The sequence below is a fragment of the Cervus canadensis genome, chromosome 27 (assembly GCF_019320065.1).
Source record: "Cervus canadensis isolate Bull #8, Minnesota chromosome 27, ASM1932006v1, whole genome shotgun sequence".
NCBI lineage: Eukaryota > Metazoa > Chordata > Mammalia > Artiodactyla > Cervidae > Cervus > Cervus canadensis.
This window is the reverse complement of record NC_057412.1, coordinates 19207290-19222549: the sequence shown is the minus strand read 5'-3', so window position 1 is coordinate 19222549 and position 15260 is coordinate 19207290. Positions and strand designations below refer to the sequence as shown.

The 15260-nt window shown below is 33.8% G+C and overlaps 1 protein-coding gene across 5 annotated transcripts in view; it reads left to right on the top strand.

Moving 5' to 3' along the window:
• Positions 1–15260, top strand: part of USP25 (ubiquitin specific peptidase 25) — a 164772-nt gene that overhangs the window by 138121 nt on the left and 11391 nt on the right. For all 5 annotated transcript variants that reach the window (XM_043449177.1, XM_043449175.1, XM_043449174.1 and 2 more), the window contains 2 exons: positions 11811–11989; positions 13788–13866. In XM_043449177.1, coding sequence (XP_043305112.1) covers positions 11811–11989; positions 13788–13866 — 258 coding nt within the window. The remainder of the gene's footprint in view (positions 1–11810; positions 11990–13787; positions 13867–15260) is intronic.

The following is a 15260-nucleotide window of genomic DNA, read 5'->3' as shown; positions in this document are numbered from 1 at the left end:
TCTTCCTGGTTCACTCTTGGAAGACTGAACTTTTCTAAGAATCTGTCCCTTTCTTCCAGGTTATCCATTTTATTGCCATATAGTTGTTCATAATAGTCTCTTATAATCCTTTGTATTTCTGCATTGTCTGTTGTAACCTCTCCTTTTTTGTTTCTAATTTTATTGATTTGATTCTTCTCTCTTCTTTTCTTGATGAGTCTGGCTAAAGGTTTGTCAATTTTGTTTATCTTCTCAAAGAACCAGCCTTTAGTTTTATTAATCTTCACTATTGTTTCCTTCATTTCTTTTTCGCTTATTTCTACTCAGATCTTATGATTTCTTTCCTTCTATTAATATTGGGTTTTTTTGTTCTTTTTCCAGTTGTTTTAGGTGTAAAGTTAGGTTGTCTATTCGATGTTTTTCTTGTTTCCTGAGGTAGGATTGTTTTGCTATAAACTTCCCTCTTAGGACTGCTTTTGCTGTAGCCCATAAGTTTGGGGTTGTTGTGTTTTCATTGTCATTTGCTTCTAGAAATTTTTTGATTTCCCTTTTGATTTCTTCAGTAACATGTTGATTATTTAGAAATACATTTTTTAACCTCCATGTGTTTGTGTTTCTTACAGTTTTTTCCTAGTAATTGACATCTAGTCTCATAGCATTGTGGTCAAGAAGATGCTTGATACGATTTCAATTTTTTTAAATTTGATTTGTGACCCAAGCTGTGGTCTATCCTGGAGAATGTTCCATGTGCACTTGAGAAGAGGTGTATTCTTCTGCATTTTGATGGAATGTCCTGAAAATATCAAAGAGATCCATCTCATCTAATGTATCATTTAAGACTTGTGTTTCCTTATTAATTTTCTGTTTTGATGATCTGTTCATTGGTGTGAGTGGGGTGTTAAAGTCTCCAACTATTATTGTGTTACTGTCAGTTTCTCCTTTTATATCTGTCAGTATTGAGGTGCTCCTATGTTGGGTGCATATATATTTACAATTGTTATGTCTTCTACTTGGATTGGTCCCTTGATGATTATGTAGTGTCCTTCCTTATCTCTTGTAATATTCTTTATTTTAAGATCTATTTTGTCTGATATGAGGATTGCTACTCCAGCTTTCTTTTGCTTCCGATTTCCTTGGAATGTAGTTTTCCATCCTCTCGCTTTTTGTCTTTAGATATAAAGTGGGTTTCTTGTAGACAGCATGTATATGGGTCTTCTTTTTGTATCCATTCAGCCAGCCTGTGTCTTTTGGTTGGAGCATTTAATCCATTTACATTTAAAGTAATTATTGATGTATATGTTCCTGTTACCATTTTCTTATTTGTTTGGGGTTGATTTTGTAGATCTTTTTCTTCTCTTGTATTTCTTGACTATATAAGTCCCTTTAACATTTGTTGTAAAAATGGCTTGGTGGTACTGAATTCTCTTAATTTTTGCTTGTCTGAAAAGCTTTTTATTTCTCCATCAATTTTGAATGAGATCCTTACTGGGTACAGTAATCTTGATTGTAGATTTTTCCCTTTCAGTACTTTAAATATATCCTGCCATTCCCTTTTGGCCTGCAGAGTATTTTCTGAAAGATCAGCTGCTGAGCATATGGAGTTTCCCTTGTATGTTAGTTGTTGCGTCTCCCTTGCTGCTTTTAATATTCTTTCTTTGTGTTTAGTCTTTGTTAGCTTGGTTAGTATGTGTCTTAGTATGTTTCTCCATGGGTTTATCCTGTATGCGGCTCTTTGTGCCTCTTGGACTTGACTGTTTCCTTTCCCATGTTGGGGAAATTTTCAACTATAATCTCTTCAAAAATTTTCTCATACCCTTTCCCTTTCTCTTCTTCTTCTGGGACCCCTACAATTCGAATGTTGGTACGTTTGATATTGTCCCAGAGGTCTCTGAGACTATCCTCAGTTCTTTTCATTCTTCTAACTTTATTCTGCTTTTCAGAAGTTACTACCATTTTATCTTGCAGCTCACCGATTCGTTCTGCTTCAGATGTTCTGCTGCTGAGTCCTTCTGGAGTATTTTTAATTTCAGTAACAGTGTTGTTTGTCTGTGTGATTATTCTTTAATTCTTCTAGGCCTTTGTTAATTGATTCTTGTACTTTCTCCATTTTGTTTTCAAGGTCTTTGATCATCTTTCCTGTCGTTATTCTGATTCTTTTTCAGGCAGTTTGCCTGTTTCCTCTTCATTTATTTGGACTTCTGTGTTTCTGGTTTGTTCCTTCATTTGTGTAGCATTTCTCTGCCTTTTCATTTTTTTTTTTTTTTTTTAACTTACTGTGTTTGAGGTCTCCTTTTCCCAGGCTTCAAGGTTGAATTCTTCCTTTTGGTTTCTTTCCTCCTAAGGTTGTGTAAGCTTCATGTAGGTGATATTTGTGCTGTGTTTGTTTGTCTGTCTGTTTGTTTTTCCTCTGATGGGCAAGGCTGAGTGATATGGTAATCCTGTCTGCTGATGATTGGGTTTGCATTTTTGTTTTCTTTGTTGTTTAGATGAGGCATCCTGCACAGGTTGCTACTGGTGGTTGGGTGATGCTGGGTCTTATATTCAAGTGGTTTCCTTTGTGTGAGTTCTCACTATTTGACACTCCCCAGGGTTAGTTCTCTGGTAGTCTAGGGTCTTAGAGTCAGTGCTCCCACTTCAAAGGCTAAGGGCATGTTCTCTGGTCAGGAACAAAGATTCCACAATTGGGCTTGTTATGGCATTAAGTGAGATTAAAACAACAAAAAATGAGAAAACAAAGATGAACCCCAAATGGCAGTTACAAAGTTAGGCAAATAATAATTAAAATAATGGAATATATACATATACACCCGTGAGCAAAGTCAAAGCAGTCCAATGTAAATACATTGGACTATTTACATTTAATAGTCCAAGTACAATAGATTGACCTGGCGAACAAAGGAAATCAAAAATTATATTTACCAGTTAAGAACAAAACTAAAGCACAAACTGGAAAACAAAACTAAAGCCAAATGCCAAGTGGGGAATAAAGCAATGAAAATAAAACTGGCAAATGTGTTGAAAGGAAAGGAAAGAAAGAAAAGAAAAAATAGATATGCAGAGTTAAATAGAGGTAGATGAAGAAGATTTTATTATATACATTAAAGATTATCTGCAAGGGGAAAAGATCAGTAGGAAAGGCAAACAAAGGAATAATGTAGAAAAAATATAATAAGTTTTAAAAAAATTAAAAGTTAAAATTATAAAAAAGAGAAAAGAAAAAAAAGAGAAGAGGGAAAAAATGGAAGGAAAAAGGAAAAACTCACAGAATGACAAAAGCCCAGTGTAGATGCAGAGGTTTATAGCAACAATAAAAAGTGTGACTGAATATACACATGTACATACACACCCATAAGCAAAATCAAAATAGTCCAACAAAATAAAGTACAATATATTGACCTGACAAGCAAAGGAAACCAAAAATTATATCTACCAGAGTAAAAGTAAAGCACAAACTGGAAAACAAAACTAAAGCAAGGTGCCGATTGGGCAAGAAAGTGGTGAAAATAAATAAAACTAAGAAATATGTTGAGAGGAAAAGGAAGAAAGAAAAGAAAAAAAGAATAGATATATAAAGTTAAGTAGATGAAGAAGTTTTTTATACATTAAAGGTTAACTGCATTGGAAAAGAACAGTAGGAAAGGCAAACAAAAGAATAAATGTATAATGATAGTAATAAGTTTAATAGAAAAAATAATAATAGGTTTAAAAAATTAAAATTAAAAGGAAAAAAAAAAAAAGGAAAGCTCCCCAGAATTGCAAAAGCCCAATGTAAAGGCAGAGGTTTATAACAATAATAAAAAAAAAAGTGACTGAGAAAAAAAAGAAAAAACTCAAAAGCTTAATTAGATTTCTTAGTGCCAATAAAATCGACAACTATATCAAAGAAAAAAAACTTCAAAAGAATCTACAAAACAAGTCAAAACATAAGAATATGGTTTTTCATGAGTCACTGCTGTCCGAGTCCTTTCCCTCGCTAGGAGTCACAGTAAACCTCACCTCGCTAGGATGCCCTCCAGCACTGTGATATCTGAACTCGTGGGGCCAGCTCAGATTCTAATCTGGTCCTACTCCTATGTGTTCTTGCCTCCAATGTCCACAGCTATCAGAACTAGTGTGTTTTCTTTTGTGGGAGCTCTCAATGACCTTTTATATATTCCATAGACACAGAGTCTGCCTAGTAGATCGTGTGAATTGCATCTGCAGCTTGTACAGCGGGTGGGAAGGTTTTGGGTCTTCTTCCTTAGCCACACTGCCCTGCGTTTCAATTGTGGTTTTATTTCCCCCTCTACATGTGGGTCGTCCACTGGGGTTTTCTCCTGAGGCTGCCCTGGAGGACTTGGGTTTGCCCCTGTGAGGGCCAGGTGTGGAGGTGGTGCAGCTGCTTGGGTTGCAGGGGCTCTGGCAGCACCAGGTACTCAGGGGAGTTGGAGGCTAGGGCAGCAGGAAATACTGTGCTCTAGAAGGGGATGGCAACCAGTATTGGCCAATATGCTCCAATATTCTTGCCTGTAGAACCCCGCCTCCCTGACAGAGAAGCCTGGCAGGCCACAGTCTATAAGGTCGCAAAGAAGCAGACACTACCGAAGCAACCCTGTGTACATAGATGCAAGACTTTTCTTGCCTGTGGCAGCTCTGGCCCAGTGAGAGTTGCGCATGAAGGTTGCGCAGCTGCTTGGCTGGCAGGGACCCTGGCAGTGCCAAGTATACAGGGACATGAACTGCCTCTTCCGCAGGAGTTATGGCCCTAGCAGAGTCTTTTTTCGAGGGTCTTGTAGCTGGCGATCAGAATACCTCTTTGGCCAGTCTTTCTCCGCAGCTCCACCCATTCAGGCACTTAGAGGGCTCCCTTGCCTGGGGTCCTTCTCTGTTTGGCGTGTCAGGCACATTAAGGGGCACCCCGGCTGGGGTCCTGCTCTGTAGGTTCAGCGCATCAGTCCCTTAAAGGGGCACCCTGGCTGGGATCCTACTCTAGGTTCAGCGCATCCATCACTTAAAGGGGCATCCTGGCTGGGGTCCTACTCTGTAGGTTCAGCACATCCGTCCCTTAAAGGGGCACCCTGGCTGGGGTCCTGCTCTAGGTTCAGCACATTCGTCACTTAAAGGGGCACCGTGGGCAGGGTCCTACTCTAGGTTCAGCGCCTCAGTCACTTAAAGGGGCACCCTGGGTGGGGCCCTGCTCTGTAGGTTCAGTGTGTCGGTGTTTGATGGATCACTCTCTGTGTTGTTCAGCTGCCAGCCGGCATGTGGGGGAAAAGCTGTGGTGACGGCTCCATCCCCATTTTTGAGAATGTTAGGTTGTACATATTAGGTTGGTGCAAAAGTAGTTGCAGTTTTGCATTGTTTAACTTTGCCATTGGATGTACATTTTTAAATGTGACTACGTTGTACATCGTTTTAATGCACATTTCTTGCTTTATGTTTTTTGCTAGTGACATTGCTTGCTGTTTATTTTATATTATTTTAGTCTATAGAAATGACATTTAAAAAAAAAGAAATGACATTAGACAAAAAGCAAATTTGAGCTATTTTCTTATTCAAGTTCAAATTGGGTCATAAAGCAGTGGAGACAACTCACAACATCCACAATGCGTTTGGCCTGGAAACTGCTGACAAGTGTTCAGTGCGGTGGTGGTTCAGGAAGTTTTGTCTAGGAGAAGAGAGCCTTGAAGATGAGGAATGCAGCGGCCAGCCATTGGTTGTTGACAGTGACCAATTGAGAGCCGTCATTGAAGCTGATCCTGTTACAACTACTCAAGAAATTCCCCAAGAGCACAACATCAACCATTCTATGGTCGTTTGGCATTTGAAGCAAATTGGAAAGGTGAAAACGCTCAGTAAGCGGTGCCTTATAAGCTGACCACAAATCAAAAAACTCATTTTGATGTGTTATCGCCTCTTACACTATGCAGCAGTAACAAACCATTTCTAATCAGTTTGTGACGTGTGATGAAAAGTGGATTTTATAAGACAACTGCAGTGACCAGCTGTGGCTGGACCGAAAAGCTCCAAAGCACTCCCCAAAGCCATACTTGATTCAAAAAAAGGTCATGGTCACTGTTTGGTGGTCTGCTGCTGCTGTGATTCACCTCAACTTTCTGAATCCTGGTGAAACCATTACATCTGAGAAGAATGCTCAGCAAACCAATGAGATGCACCAAAAACTGCAACACCTGTAGACCACATTGATCATTAGAAGGGATCCAGTTCTCCATGACAACTGCATGTCATGCACAGCCAACGCTTCAGAAGTTGAATGAATTGGGCTACGAAGTTTTGCTTCATCTGCCATATTCACCAGACCTCTCGCCAACTGAGTACCACTTCTTCAAGCATCTCAACAACCTTATGAGGGGAAAAGCTTTCACAACCAGCAGGAGGCGAAAGATGCTTTCCAAGTTTGTGGAATCCTAAAGCACAGATTTTTATCCTACAGGAGTAAACAAACATTTCTCATTGGCAAAAATGTGTTGATTGTAATGGTTCCTATTTTGATTAATAAAAGATGTGTTTGAGCCTAGTTATAATGATTTAAAATTCAGGATCAAAAATCATAATTACTTTTGCACCAACCTAAATATATTATTGAAAATTCAGTGAACATAGCATAGTAGATTTGCCCAGTCAAAATATTTATGAATTTTAACTCACTTGTTTAATTTAAATAAATAAATATATTTTAATTAATAAAATAAATTAATAAAATACCTTTAAGTTGACTTCAAATATTTATACTAGTTTGTACTTTTGTTGCTTGTTAGTTTGCAAAATGATATGAAAAGGCTAATAACATTATGTATCTCTGATCTTTAGTGAGAGTATCTTTCTGAAATTTTTTGTCTGTTGGTATTTCTTATGTTCACTGACTATCCATTTTTGTACATTTTATAGAGGGTTTTTTCCCCTTTAAATTAAATGAGCATTTGATCTGCTAAAAAATTTGAATCATCTATAAATTTGTAAATTATATTTTGTGATATCTTAACTGTACCTATTTTTTTTATCTTATAAAATATAGCAATATTTCCTTTATGGATTTGAGAGTATATGATCTCTTCCAAAATTATGCTTATCTTTAATTTTATCACTTTTTTTTTTATTTGCTTGAATCCCAGATATAAGATTTCAGTTTTTTCCAAATAGAGAAATATCTAGATAGTCCAGACATAATATGATTTATGTCATGTTGACTAATACATTCTTTGCACACAGACTTAAAATGCTATCTTTATCATATAGTATTAAGTATCATTTATAAGTGAGTTCTTTTGGGTCTCCCTATTCCATTGATGATTTTCATCTTTTTTAACATTATACCTATTTACATTATGTATCATTTGTAATATATTTTCACATTTTGTAGGAGAAACACCTTTTAATTTTACCAATGGAAAGTTTGTCAGGTTTCATTTTTTCCGTCTTGATAATTTTTAATTGCCACCTATGTTCTCAAATCCTTTCAGAATTTGATTGTACCTCATATTATTACAGTGAGGTGGATAATTATATTTCTCAGTATTTTGAGTCTTCTCAGAACAAGATATGCCTCTTCACTTTTTTGGCCCTCTCTTAGGTCCTTAAGTAAGGTTTTATTATTTTACTTCAGCATGGTCTTACACCTTCTTTTTAAATCTAATCTTAGATGTGTAGAAATTGTTTCTGTGAATTGAGTTACTTATCCTCAATAACAAATTATTGTTAGAGTATCTTGTAGGAAAGCTAATTACTTGTATTTATTCATATAGTATCAAATTACTTTATTACTTTATTTTTTCTAATAGTTTTCCAGTGGATTCTCTTGATTATTTCAGTAAGCTGCCTGCTAGTAATTATCTCATTTGTTGTTGTTGTTTAGTCACTAAGTCCTGTCCAACTCTTTTGCGAAACCTGTGGACTGTAGCCCGCCAGGCTCCTCTGTCCATGGGATTCCCCAGGCGAGAGTACTGGAGTGAATTGTTGTTTCCTACTGTAGAGAATCTTCTTGACCCAGGGGTCATTTAGTCCCTGTCTCTTGCATTGGCGGGCAGATTCTTTACCACTGATACACCAGGGAAGCCCCAGTTATCTCATTACCAGAATAATTTTTGTTATACTTTTTTCTTGTTTCATTTCTGAAATATATTCAGGCTTTCAGAATATAGTTAAATAATAAAATAATGGTGATAAACTCCTTTGCTTAGTTCTTGAGTTTAATGTGAATGTTTGTAGTGTTTTATTATTAAATAGAATGTGTAGTGTTGGTTTTTAATAGCTCCTCTCTTATAGATTTAAAAATAAAGACAGTTTCTTAAATTTACAGTTAAAGTTTTATTTTAAACTGATTGATATTGGAATTTAGGTATTCTTTTTTAAAATGCATCTATTAGAGATTCTGCACAAATTTCTTCTTAATGCTTAATTCTTGCAAAGGAAGGATCTTAGCATTGATCTATCTTTTTTTTAATTCATTATAAACACTATCTCTTCTTATATTTTCTTTATACAAGGAAGTTTATCAAAATTAGATGTCAGTCTGGGCAAAATTAGCCTTTGTAAAAATGTTTGTCAACTTTTAATATTCATATCATGCTAGTTTTATATAATAAAGAAATTTTCCCCCTTTTTTATGTTCAGAGCAGTTTAGATATAGAAGTCATCCGGTCTTTGAAGATTTGCTATAACAGCACAACTCTAATACAAAATGAGCCTAATTCCTTTATTGGGTATAGATTGTAGGCAGCATTTTCAGGTATCTGTAGTTTTGCTGGGTGTCTTCAGTTTTTCTGCTTTGTAAAGTAATTCTGGTAACTTATATTTTTCTAGATGATCATCTGTTTAATAAAGATGTTATAGTTTATTGGCATAAAGTTATGTGTATTATTCTTTTATAAATTTTAAAACTGTTTCCTGTATTTTTGGTATTACCACCTTCCTGATTTCTGATGTTGTTTTTCTCCCATTTTTTGGTCTTCTGTTCAGATTTTGCAAAGAAAAAGCCTTTTGTGGTCTTTATCTAATTGCCACATTATTTTCTTTCTTCTTTATTTTGGTTTATTTTCTTTTTCTAGCTTCTTGAAATAAATGTTATTTTATATTGCTTAAGTTGAAATTTCCTTTGTACCAATCTGGCTGTGTCCTTTGGACTTTGAGATTTCATATTCCCAATATTATTATAATTTTGATTCCTTTGGTCCAAGAATAGTTTATAGAAGAATACTGTTAAATTCCTAAGTGTTCAGTTTGGGAGTTACCTTTAATTCCTTCTTATATAGCATACAGTCAAAGACTATAACCTATGTGATTCTGATCCTCTGGAATTTGAAGTAGATTTTTTGTATCTCTTAGTACACTATCAATTTTTAAAATAAAATGATATATTTAGCTTTCTGAATTTTACTCTAGCTAATCTTGCCTTAGATCTTACTGCCTCCAGAGTATACTATATATTTGTATATTTGGTATTTTAAATAGTCTGTGAAAATCGCTCAGTTGTGTCCGATTCTTTGCAACCCCATGGACTATACAGTCCATGGAATTCTCCAGGCCCAAATGCTGGAGTGGGTAGCCTTTCCCTTCTTCAGGGGATCTTCCCAACCCAGGGATTGAACCCAGGTCTCCCGCCTTACAGGCGAATTCTTAACCAGCTGAGCCACAAGGGAAGCCCAGATATAACTTCTATAAGAAATAATACATGTAAAGTATGTTTTATCATGTGATTCAGAAAAGTAGAAAAAAGTCAAACTAGAAATCATTTGGAAGAAGATTTCAAAAAACAGATTTTAACCAGTCTCATTGAATGGATCATGTGTGGCTTCATGGTAGATGTCAAGGACATCATCCAAGTAGAGAACTTAAGAAACAAAGGCTTTTCATTTTGTGAGGAGTGGAGCTTGATCTAAATAGAGGAGTAACAGGAAGTAAGACCTAATAGGTAATGTTGGGCCTGATTAGTAGGACCCCATTAAATATTAACTGTATATTGTGTAGAGATCTCCTGAATATACCAGCGTGGAACACCTCATTGAAAATTTGAAGGAATAGATATGATGCAGTATATTTTGAAAGTCAGAAAAACTTTTTGAGAAGGAAGTTGATAAACAAAAACATTCATTGATAATTTATGCTAATAAAATTTAGTATTTTTGTGTTTGAAAAATTGCCTCACAAATTTAGGAGTGGCATTTCTACCTCTACTGGTTTAATAAAACATCTATAAATTGTGAGTTTGGCATTTACTCATTATAATTAGGAGAATCGTAAGTAGAGCAAAATCAAGAGGTAAACATCATCTTAAAGCTGACAAATAATCTAACTCTCTAACAGAAATCTGTTTACTATCTATAAAAAAAAAGAAAATCACAGCCTGCATTTTGAAGGGAGGTGAAAGAATGGATAATCATTTAGTATTATAATGTCTTATAATCTAAACCTATATTATTATTTGAGAGAGAATTTTATTTTGGTCATACCAGTTTCAGCCAAAAGGATAACATCTGAAATATTTAAATACACAAAAACCTTCTGATAGCCTATGGCAATAATTGTCTAAAGGGTCATACAAGGAAAAACAATTACTTTTTGTTTTACGCTTACTCCCAAATTCAGTATAGTGTAGTTATTAAATGACCATGTGCCTTTTTTTCAAATTGGAAAATTTTTTAATTTCAAATTGGAAAGATTAAAAGAGTTTGTAAGCAAAGCATGCAGTAAAGTGAGTCATGATAGCCTTATGTGACAAATATAGTTAATTTTCATGGCTGCTTTTTAGCACAGCAATAAGGCTTTAGAATGGCATATGTATGTCTAAAATAAAGTTGGAATAGTTTATTTTAGCTATAGAGTAATTATCTTATTCTATTTATAATGCTAATCTGTATAGAAAGGACTTATTAGCCCCCCCTTAATGAAGTTTAAAAACATATAACTAGAATGTTCCATTTACTGTTTTTCAGGTACATTTTCTCACTTCTGTAAAATACAGCCAAATAGGTGATAGTAGCTGGATGGCCAAGAATTGCATAGGAAACGCATGCAAAAAAACCCTTTCCAATAGAATGGACTTTTTGTAACATATTTTGCATGTAGCTCCAAATGTCTTATGGTTAGTAGAAAATAATTTAGATATGATATCTAATATAAATGAATATTTTAATTAAAGTTATCTTTAATTATATGGGCTTCTTACATATGGCAGTACTTGATATATATCTCTATACGTAGTTCTCTGAGCAAATATTTTTCAAATCATTTGCTTATGTGTGGGAGCACACATTAGTATTTATTATTTCTCATAATAGTAGTTGCAAATAAAGAAAAGGTAAGCTCAGTATCAAGATAGTAATAGTGATAGTGTTCATTGATAAACATTACACTGGTAAAATTCAAATATTTTTGAAACAAAAATTTATAGTGAAAAAAAAGCTTACTTTTTTATCCCTTATTTGTAACCTCTACAGTTAAAGTTAATTGTGATGGTATATTATCATCCATTTAAGAGCCAGCCATTTTCTTTCAGATATGAATATTCTAGGGACCTACAGCTCAACCCTAGAATTGTAGATATTAGAGGTGTACTTCAAATGGAGCATAGATTAGGAGCTATACCTAGTATCTCAGTCTTCTGATTCCTCTGAATAGACTTTGACCAAACTCTGATAAGTTTTGCAAAATAACTCATAGTAAGCTTAGATATATTTAAACTATGGAACATGGGACAGTGTTCTTAGATATACTACTACCTTTCTTGGTAATATTTTAAAAGGAAAAAAGCATATTTGAATATAAGGATAATTATAATATTGAAGGATGTGAATTATTATAATTAACTAAGATTGGCATTTTGTTGTATTTTCTAGGCAATTAAGTTGGAATATTCAAGGTTGGTTAAATTGGCCCAAGAAGATACCCCACCAGAAACAGACTATCGTTTACATCATGTAATAGTCTACTTTATCCAGAATCAGGCTCCAAAGAAAATCATTGAGAAAACATTGCTAGAACAATTTGCAGATAGAAATTTGAGTTTTGATGAAAGGTAATTTGAAAATACAAAATGTTAAGTATTTTATTCACGTGCTCAAATTGCCCGTGTTGTTTTTATAGCTCCAAGTGCAATTTTAGAATATGTATTTTACACATACACATATTTCAGTAATGCAGCACAAAGTTTGACTTCACTTAATTTGACTTTACTTAATTCAGTTGCTTTGTAATTTATTTATTTATAATCATGACTTTTAAAATTTTAACCCCAAAATAATTTAGATTATTTTATTACATTTTAATTGTGAACCAAGGTACTGAGATAAGCAATAGAAAGATACACAGAAGAGTATAATATAATTTTCACTGGCCTTTGGGGACTAAAAATTTCAGAAAAATAAAGAATTTCTGAACCTCTGCACTATGGATATTTTGGGCCAGATGATTTTTTTGTTTAGGAGGTAGGGGCTGTCCTATAATCTGTAAGATATTTAGTGATGCTCCTGGCCTCGACCCATTAAAGCTAGTGGTACCCCTCAAGTGGTGACAACTCAAAATATCTCCAGATACTGCCAGATATCCCACCGGGAGCAGAATCATCCTTGTTTGAGAACAGTTGGGGAAAGTAATTAATCAGTATACACAAAGTAATTATACATCTTCTGACGTAAAGAGAAAACTTAGAATGGTTAAATGAATTTTGGTTTACCAAAAAGTTTTTTCTTAGAAGTTCCTATAAAACTCTTTACTAATGTTAAAAATTAAAATTTAATCTAGTTAGAATAAATACTATTTAAAAAAAAAATAAAAACATTCAGCCCTCAGGTAAACACCCAAAGTATTGAAGAGTTTTAAAATGTAGAAACATTTATACTATCTTGGAGTTCATGGTAAATACATTTTAATTCTGAAGTAAATGATTATCCTTTTATGAATGTCTCAAAAATACTGAATTCAAAATATGTGTAGTAGAGAAGAGTGTGACGGAAAACAAAGCATCTAGGATTAATTTCTGCCTCATCATGTGTCTGCTGTGAAATTTAGGATTAAGGGAAATAATACAAGTAAATGGTTTTGAGCATTATCTGGTAAATACTCAGTAAGTATTGGCTATGAATGTTGATATCACTTATTTTGTTAAATATAACTGAAGAACTAAGAAATTATGACCCTCTTTTATCTGGGCGGTTAGTGTACTGTCTTCCAATGAGTATATGCTATTGAATTTGGGGAAGATATTTATGAAGTATTCACTTGGACTTTTCAATCTTCTGCAGTTAGTAGCCCTGGCAAGTAAAAATAGTTTGTTTGAGAAATCTAATTTCTCTTGTGCTTGAAATATGGAGTAAACTGTATGTGATAACTATAAATATACTTTGGGGAGATTTCTTTAGCAGTGGTTCTGATCATAAAATCTGTTGAAATGTTGCCATTCCTATCTGAAAGGATAGGCACATTTTGGATATCTTTTTACTATTTATGAATAATATTATTTGGGAGAAGTGAGATTTCATGTCTCTGGAGCTTGCTTAATAGAGATACATTATCAATTTTTAAAAACTTTCTTTTTTCATGTTTAATAGAACATAATTTAAAATTCATATGTAAATATAACATGGTGAATTAGAATCATTGCTTCTGTCTTCTTCATATACTTAGTAAATATCCAGTATTGTCCAAAAAACCACAGTTTTCACTTGAGTTATTTGAAATTTGTTTCCTCAAAAATATTGCACAGTGATAGTGGATTTCATTTTCATATGTGTTGGGTAGTTTAATTTTGTATAAAACACATTTTTTTAAGTTTTTATGGATTTTGCTTTTGATTTAGAAATATTTTTTATTTGAAGGTGTCACAACATAATGAAAGTTGCTCAAGCCAAAATTGAAATGATAAAACCTGAAGAAGTAAACATGGAGGAGTATGAGGTAATGTGCCTTTTGGGAGGTTGAACTGTAGGTTGAGGAATTCTTTGGTTCAGTATTCTTTCATTTCAGCATAGCTAATAATCACATGAGAAAATTCATCATGAAGGGGTGAAGTAACCTGCCTAAAGTTATCATAGCTTCATGTCACAACTTGATTTAGCAGAACCGACATTCTTAAATGCTGTATTACAGTGAAGCCATGCTATACATTTTCTTTGCTTCATATATATATTTTGAGGGGAAGTTAAAAATTTGTTTCAGTCATTGTATGCCTTATGTATTTGTCATTATTGGACAGTGTTGTATGAGAGAGAGCAAACATGTGAGCATTTGTATTATGCTTGTGGTAGTTTTTGTCCACAAAATTCTCTTTGTGTTAACGTTGGCTTTAAAATTAAGTTACCGATTCAAACACCTAGTATTTTGTCAAGTTTTTAAGTTTAACTTTCTACATTGTTTTTCCAAAAATTTTTACATGAATAAATCTTAATTTGTATCCATGAGTGCCTTTGACTAGTGATTGGTCACGTTTGCAAACCTGATTACTTTATATTCCCTTAAACAATTAGTATAATTCACTACATTTAACAGATAAAAGGAAGGATACAGAAAAACATTCATTTTGCTCAAAACTCTTAGCTAACCTGGAATACAAGGTAACTACTTTAGTCTACTGAAGAGTGTCTTGAAAAACAAAAACTAACAGAACTACCATAAAAATCATATTGAAATCTGAACATTGAAAACTTTCCTTTTGTGATCAAGAAAAGACAGGGATGTACGCCAGTTCTATTCAACACTGTACTGGAAGTTTAAGCAGTACAGTAAGGCAATAAAAATAAAGCAAAAAGTAAGAGATTGCAAAAGAAGAAACAAAGCTCTCATTATTTGCAGATGTTTTATATATAAAAAGAAAAAGCTACAGATAAATTTATTGGAGATAAAGATAATAAGAGAGCTTTGTAAAATACAAATCTATGTCAAATATCTGTTTTATTTCTTTATAGCAGTAGCAAATATTCAGATAGAAATTCTTTAAAATGACACATTTTAGATAATATCCAAAGTGATGGTGTACCTGAAAGCAAATTTAATAAAAGATGTGCATAATTTTAGGAGATGTTATAAAGAAGATCTAAGTAAATGGATATATATATTGTGTTTGGAAAACTTGGTGTTGTAAAGATGTCAGTTTTCCACAGAATGGTGTATTGAAACTGTTCAGTTTCTAACAAACTTCTAGCAAGTTGTTTTATGGAGCTTAATAAGCTCATTCAAAAATTTTATGGAAATGCAAACATTCTAGTCTCAGCATTCTTACAGAACAAGGTAGGAAGGCTATTTTCACTTGAAATCAATACTAACTATCTTAACTTTTATACTTTATAATAATA